General features: G+C 40.6%; 1 protein-coding gene across 1 annotated transcript; it reads right to left on the bottom strand.

The window, feature by feature from the left end:
• Positions 1-266: 266 nt before the first annotated feature.
• Positions 267-2,851, bottom strand: LOC145444707 (G-protein coupled receptor-associated protein LMBRD2-like). Its single transcript, XM_080322715.1, has one exon. It carries the CDS (start codon positions 2,422-2,424, stop codon positions 430-432), a length of 1,995 nt encoding a protein of 664 aa, XP_080178841.1. The 5' UTR covers positions 2,425-2,851; the 3' UTR covers positions 267-429.
• Positions 2,852-8,532: the final 5,681 nt, after the last annotated feature.

The raw sequence follows: 8,532 nt of genomic DNA, 5'->3' as shown, positions 1-8,532 counted from the left end.
GGAAAAATCGTCTTAATAGAAGACGTATGGTAACCCTAATAAGTAATAATAATGATACGACACTATTCAAACCCTGCTTTCTAATTAAAAAAAATCTATATTATTCAGTTGGCTTCAAAAACTGTTACGCTAGTTAAAGTAGTGTCAAAGTAAAACCACATGAGTAAGTGTAGCGTGTAAGTCAAGTGATATGCAAAACTAATTGGCAATCTACACTCTAAAGAAAAGATGCTCTATCCTTCAAAACATAGTGCAAAACAACAGTATCCAACAACTATAATATATTTAAAAATTAGCTCTCAACGTGGTAAATACATGCATTTGCTGACGTCAACATTGCACCTAAGGTAATAGATTGTTAGGGTTAAATAGAATGTGCTCTTAGTACCTACAGACACACTACCGTGAACGTAACATACAAATGACAGCTCACACATCATCAAATATATTGGTGGGAAATCGTTTTTTCGAAGCCCCGTAACTGCTACTAGGCAACGTGGAATCTGATGAGAATCCTTTTGACGTACTTTCCCCGGGACTGTCCAGCAGCGCGGTCCGATCGCTCGAGTTATGCGTCTTCGAATTCCAATCCTCCGCTTCTCTCATAAATCTACCTTGCCACTGTCTTGTAGAGATATCTTCCCCGACAGCCGGCTCTTTGGCGCGCCTCAAACTCAACTCCAGCCGGCGTTCTTCACGAGACACGAGTCTCCGACCCTCTTCTATCAGATCAGTCGTGAAATCGTCACTCTCGTCACCATCGATGAACTGCTGAAATCCGAGGGCAGACAGACATCTGTGGCCCAGACGGAAATAGGTGGCGAAACACAATACAACCACCAAGATGGGGAAATATATGTTGAAGCCATTGGCGATAATCGGGATGAAATCTAAATGTCCCATGATCATTGTGTACGCAGTTTCGTTTGTGGATACCCGACTGATATGAGCGTCCATATGTATCAGACCCAGAAAATTCAAACACAACGGAGGCGTCAAACGACACAGCATAATACCAACAAACATGATGCTAGTTTCGTTAGTTTGGTGGTGACCGGCGATATAATATATATTAAAAATCTTCATTCTAAATACAGTATAGTAAGCACACACACATAGATATGTTATGATTGCACTGCATACGAGCTCCATACAAATATAATTTTCACTAGCTTTCAGATGGTTAATGAAAATGGCGAAAAGCGACAAAACTGGCTCTTCCTTAAAAAACGTACATTCCGACCATATCACCATTAAGGAGACAATAACAAAGCAAACAGCCAGTGATTTGAATAAAATTAGCCTGATTTTACATTCCCAGTGCCACTTAAAGTAAGGATTGCAGCGTGACTGTGATAGTGTTGAGTTTTTGTTAGAAATCCAAAGGTTAGGTTTGGCAAGGTTGGATATCACCGTATTCAAATGCAGCGCTCTATCCATCAGTATCTTCCACTGAATCGTTGTTCTTTGTTCTGTCTCTAAAACTCGGAGAAGCTTAGTGTGAAGTTGAACCAAGTACTTTTCAGTTATGGTACTTTCCGAAGCGTCATCGTACCGTACAAAGTCATTCATCCCGTTTCTCATTTTTTCACGAAATTCATGCGGACACTTGGAGATGATCACATCCAAAAACTTGCGTAGCGGATGATTGTACCGCACAATATCTCCCGCTTTTTCAATCTCCACCAACAGATCATCCATGTTCTCCTGGGCCTCTTGCTTCTCCGTGCTTAGTTTTGCAAGCTGGAAATATGCGTGTGCCCTGGTAAGCAACGGATTGCCAGCCCGCCAAGCGCTCCGCGGCACCTCCACCAGCCCATATCCGAGTAGCAATATGAGCAAAAACATTCCCCATGTGTTTGACGCTGTGATGCATATGACTTTAAGTCTCGAAAAATCCAGTCCAATATTGGGACTTGCTGCGACATATATAAGAAGTACAATAACGATGAGTAAATACGTGCCATAATAAAGAGCATTGCGTATCAGGGAATCTTTCATTTTACCAGCAGTGGAAAACTGCCCCGATGTCGAGTATGATTGCATGAACGGCAATACCATCCACGTCAAAGCCTGTGATGTCCAATATACAACTCTCCATAAAGCAGGCAACGTTCCTTTTGGAGTCGTGCTCCAAGGTTTTTCGCATTTTGTTGAAGACACTACGGTGTTCCTCGCAGTCTGATTCATCAAATCAGACATATTGTCTTTGTAAGTCATACTAGCGTTTGTACACGAGTTATAGAAAGTTGAAGACACGTCCAGTGGTAGAACGAATATTATAATGAGACTGAAGTACCATGCCGTCAGTGTTGCGAATGTCACTACAGGATGTTGCTTCTTCACGTTGCCATAATAATGGAGGAGCCAAAGTGCAATACAAAACACCACGAAAAGTTCTGTTATAAGGGGCGCAATGCTCATGGTTTGAAAATTATGAAAGAAGCTGTAGTGCAAGGATCTAGATTGAGAGGATGGACATTAGATACAACAGACATACCATACAAATGATATTCGGACACAATGGTTCCATTCACTTTTGGGCAAATTAAGCAGAAAATCAATTGTCCGCTTTGTGGTCATATACGTAAAGGCAGACAACACATTAAAAAGGCAGCAATGTTGTATAATAAATGAAATGCAACTGCGCTATTCTGCAGTAATTGGCACTGACTGCATAGCTCATAACCTTCAGGTTAGTTGTGTTGAACAAGAGTATTTTGACACCTAACTATTCAACAAATATTGAGTTGATGTGCAACACACACAGAGGGATAAACTTCAAATTGTACAAAATACTGTAATTACCTACAGTACTAAGCCATGCAGCAAGGGCTGATAATCTTGCAAAGTCATTTTGTTATCGTCACTCCGGCAATACTTGATATGTCATATATTATTCAAATTTTATAATTTCACAATATATTGTCCTTGAATCTAGAGGAATTGCTTTTCGGCATTCAATATCGATTTAGTTAAAGTTGACCAGTGTCATTAGTGTTCGGTTTTCTTGATACTTTACAATTCAGTTTTGATTAATTAAAATTCAAGAATTATTATATATAGCTTCAAGTCGTTTCCATATCAGGCAGCTGTTCAGTACTGTTGCCTTATAATGTCTAAATTATCAGTACTGGTATATGCCTGATCTAATCCAGGCCTTCATTTCTAAATGGCTATGAAACTACAATACAATATATATACAAGTATGGTATGGTGTACTTGTACATCAATACATATCGACTAACTATTAAGACTTATATCGGCTCAGAACCTTTCTCTAAATCTATGATGGCCTCTTGAGATTTCACTTAATCTGCTATACCGAGCATTGACGCGTAAAGTCTCTCTCTACATATATTTGTCGAATATACTGGCTGGTATAATTTCACTCACAGAACTCCGAACGAAAACAACAACTGCGGAAATGAAAACGTGTCTAGAGAGTACACATACTGGTGCACAAACAAATAATAATAAACTATTATTACTATGCAATATATATCAACTGCAGTTCATATACACGTCGTCCACCCCAGAAAACTATATAGCTGCTATCACGACCGATGATTGAATGAAGACCTGAATCCTAAATCAATAACACATATTCTGACCTATGACCTCATCTTTGTCATTCAACCACTGAGCACTGATAACTTTACATAACATCGTTGAGTTATATTTTTCATCTGAACAAGTCACACACAATCAGAGATGAGCGGATTTGAAATTTCTATGTCCTAATCCAATCCAAATCCGAACCTTCGAATTCAAATCCTAATCCATAACTTTTTTTTCATATTCAAGTCCACGTCCAATCCTAATCCGATTCCAACTGGAAATTCAGAAAAAATACCAATTTATGCAATGGAGGGATTCGAAAATTTTCTTTCACAACCAACGATTCACTTGATTCAAGATAACTTAGTAACCAAAAGTACTTTAATAACTGATCTGAATAAAGTTTGTCGCCATTCGCCACACGACATTTCAATCTCCCCGAAAATCGGTCAATCCAATCCAAATCCTAATCCGTTCTGAAAAAAATGTCTAATCCAAATCCGACAAAATTTCACAAATCCTGTTTTTTCAAAACCTAATCCTAATCCATGCTCATCTCTGCAGTCACACAATGTACAATGCGATGTCACGAACAGATAGATAGGAGGAAGTCGAACGACACGCATCAGTAGCGATCCTTTACTCTAACATCCACCTCGGCCTAGAGTGCCCGACGACCAGAGATGGCCACAGTCCGGTTCAGGAGCCGGAGCCGGAGCAGGATTTTGATGAATTTTACTGTGGCCGGATCGGAGCCGGATTCTGAAACTGCCTTATGAGCCGGATTTAAACAGGATTTGATATTCATAAAAAATATTGGGTGATAAAGGTTCCAGATATCTCATATTCAATGAAAAAAGCTGCTTCGATATTATTTCCGTAGTTAAATGCATTCATTGCTATGGATCAAGCCCAGGCTGGTTCCGACAATAAATGACAACGTTGAAGCCGCTGCTACCGGTCACGTCGTTGAAATGCGTAAGCAACATAAGTAAAGTTTCTGCAATGAAAAGATTACTGCTGGATGAGATGAGGATTGAGGACGAAGGCAGGCTCCAGCAAGCGAGCTGCAGAAGTGTTTGTTTTCGAATTCAGTTGTTCCTTAGATGTTGATTCTTATACTTCCTGTTCATCAGCCATTAGGGTACCTGATACCAGTTGTCAGGAGGACAGAAAAGCGAGGTATCGGTGTTGTTGCAGAATGCAGAGGTAGCTCATGGTGATTCTGATTTCTGATGTCATTTGGAATGATTGTGTGGTGTGGTAATGTATGAATATATGCTGGCATGGTCAATTGGTCATGTTTATGATTTCGGAAACACACTAGAACTGAAGTACCACCGGTACTCTCTGATTGATTGTGCACATCATCATGCTGAGTATATAATATTATATATATTTCCTATTCATTGCTGCTCTATCAACTCAAGTGATCATTTAGATTGATTCATCCATTTTATTTGATACATGTTTGTTCTGTGAAAATTTAGCTCCATTCTTCAGTAGTACTATTGGCCTAGTTGTCTTGGCCAAGTCACTTGCACAATATCTGATTTTGTTGTTGGCATCATGGCATGCCTGAGTTACTATGTTTACCCTCTCCGTATAGCAATTAATATTGCTTTCTCTGTTCTCACAGTCTTTTTAGGTCATTTCCCCTGCCTAGTTACTACTACTCGCATTTATATTCAAGATATATACCGTACCTAACATTATTGATTCGAAATGTGATATAAATAAACCCTTGTAAGGCATTACTTGATACTAATTTGTTGATTATAATATTCATATCTGTTTTGCAGGCTATATTTAATGTGAAATAGCACTAAAGCAATAGCAGGATTTTTTCGGATCCTAATTTTGGTGCTCAACTGTCGGGCTCCGAAATCCTATTTGACTGTCGGATCAGGACGGATACGGATTCCCAAAATCTGGAATCCGCCCATCTCTGCCGACGACACAGTTCGTTTCGATGTTGATCTTTTTTGAAGCCGCGGCCCTTTCTACTAGTTTTTCGTCACCGTAACAACGGCAACGGCGGGGGAAGAGGAACCAAGATAAACCTCCGACGGGAATCGAACCCGCTTATCGTAACCACTACACTATCTCCCCCGAGTCGATATCAACTACTAATCTATATAAACAACATAAATAAACATCACCATCATCAATATCAGTTTATTGTATATTTTTATCGTTTCAAAACACCACCATACTGCGATACAATGAAAAGATAGGAAGGTGTCTTTGAAATCAGACACCCACCTGGGCCTTGCTAGGCGTTGTAAAAGAGAGGCATGCACTGCATCCTGAATGAAAAGTAATGTAGAGAATATAAAAGGCAAGTGACAAAATGAGGTGTAATGTGGCGAAATGTGAGATCGATATGCTAGGAAGGACCGCAAGTGCCGCACCCCAACCCCCCAATTGAGGGGGGCTAAATCATTTCGTGAATGAACATAAATTACAGATGATTTTTTTAGATAGATAGATAGATAGATAGTCTTTTATTCGTCACATCAATAAATAAAGAAATATACGAAACAAATATTGCGGTATAGACTGGGAGACGACGAGGGGCCGTTAGGCCTTTTAAATTGATGTAACTTTATTCTGACGATTTCATCATCATCATCATTGGTTTATTAGCAATTTTATCAGTTCAATACACCACAAAAATGCGATACAATGAAAAGACAGGAAGATGTCGAAGCGACAAGGAGTAGTCTATGGAATCTGACACCCACCTTGGCCTAGGCGATGTAAAGAGGAGGCATGCACACTGAATGAAAGTAAAGAAGATAGTATAGAATAAGAATGCGACAAGAAATAGGGCGGCATGTCATGGGAAGCGAGATCGATAGGTCAGTCGTGGTCCGGTAATTTTGAGGATGGACTGTATTTATTTAGTAGTAATTGCTTGTATTTCGACTTGAATGTGGACATGCTCGTCGACTGTCGAATGGCCGGCGGGATACTGTTCCGATTTGATTCTTATATTATTATCATCATAATAATCTGACATATCCAATGATAGCCACCTAAACGGAAAGATCTCTATAGTTCCACTGCGGCCACTGCCCTGAAAACTTCAATGACTTCTTTACCTCGGTATCAAAAGTGCGTAAGTACGACACACGCGCGTTTCGTCGTCCAACTATCATATGCTGGTTGACAAAAAAGATCATCGCTCTATAAAATATGCCGGACCTGAAGTGTGGAACAGCCGACTATCCGACGGTCGTCGAGCATATCCATTGTCCACATCAGCACCGTACTGCCGCACCCCAAACCCCCAAATTGGGGGGGCCGAGCTCGAAGGGGGCCCAAAATTATTTCGTGAATTAGCATAAATCATACGGTATTTTTTCAACATTTATGCAATTTTTTCAAAATTTTTTCGCGCTGCGCGCGAATTCAAGTAACTGTTTATCTTTATTATTGGGTATTGGGCCATTACCGCGCCACGACCCACCAAGACATACGCCCAAGTTTTAGGCCATATAACATGCGACTCCAAGAAGTGTGCCAGAACGATAGGCAGCGAGGAAACCTTGGCCGAAAAGGTCTATGCTTTCCGAAGACTTCGTTATGTACACAAAATACACATAATCGTCCACAGGCGCCTAAATTATTATTATTATTATTAATATTACTACAACAACAGTGGCGCTTATAGCCTGTAGCCTTATAGCTTTGTGCTCCACGACATGATAATTCAACGGTCCGGTTCAATGCATTTCTTGTGGTCTTTTTACTTCGTTTCTTGGACTCTCTCAGGCACGCTTCATCGGTTCTGTTGCTGCCGAATTATAGCTCGGCTCAGTGCAGTTGTACTTTTTAAGTCACTGCTTAGCAGTGAGGTCGGCGATGAGGAGCCCATATAACCACCGACGCATAGTAGTAAGTCCGAACCGGGAGAGAGAGAGAGAGTCTTTATTTTCATCGAACCAAAATACATAACAAACGGCAGTGAATGTGGTACAGAAAATATGCGTGCACAGTATTCGGTATTAGATAGGAATGATCGATAAGACCGTGAAGGTCATCTAGTCTGATCACACCAGCATCAAACAGGTACACTTGACTCAGAACAGTCTGGCTGTAAAAAAATGTTTAGTTAGGAAAGGAAAATAGAAAAAAATTAAACAATGGTAGCAAATTATCAATGAAGCAATGTCTGGGCGAGGTAGGGCAACAGTGTTAGTGTAACGACAAGAGGTGATCAAGTAGGGCTTTTTTGAATCTATTATAAGGCAATTCACGGATATGTGATGGTAATGCATTCCAGATGATAGGTCCCGAGTAGTCGATAGATCTCTTAGTTATTCGAACCACTGCCATTGGTGACGTGACGCTGGTGCTTAACCAACTGCGCCACTCGTTTCCCAGGCACCTAAATGACTGGCGCCGAATGTTGCTGTCTGCAATCTGAACCTCACAAGACAAATACCATCCCGCTGAGAAAAATTTTATGCCAGTGAAGAAATACCAATTTGAAATCGTGTGCGTCTCTTAGTTTAGAAGCCTACGTTTGGGCGATTCTGTATTTTGTGATATAGCAGACTGGAAGTCACGAAATAACATCATGCAACGAAGTCATATCAACGGGTCCGCCCGCCCGAAGACGTTTAATTATCATTTACGGGCCCTCCCGTTTTCACGACACTTCACTCAGCTCTAACGGTAAAACTAATTACGTGAGTAGAGAGGACAATAAATTTATAGCATAATATATATGCAATCGCCGATCTGATTGACCGATTTTATCATAAATTATCGAAAATGTTCGCGCTTCGCGCTGCCTCACAATACAGTACAGATGATTTCGTGACAAACGCGAACAACGTGATGGGAGGTCGTTTTACACCCTATGGGAGCCCAAGACCCACGTTTTTGAGGGCCTGACGAGGTACTGTTTCGTTCCTGCCAACGGGTAGGGCCTATACGCCCGAAGATGTTTAATTATTA

This window comes from Botryllus schlosseri, chromosome 8 (assembly GCF_051294905.1).
Source record: "Botryllus schlosseri isolate E-star chromosome 8, Bs_hap1, whole genome shotgun sequence".
NCBI classification, from domain to species: Eukaryota; Metazoa; Chordata; class Ascidiacea; order Stolidobranchia; family Styelidae; genus Botryllus; species Botryllus schlosseri.
Note: the sequence above shows the minus strand (reverse complement) of the source record. Positions and strands in the feature narration are given on the sequence as shown.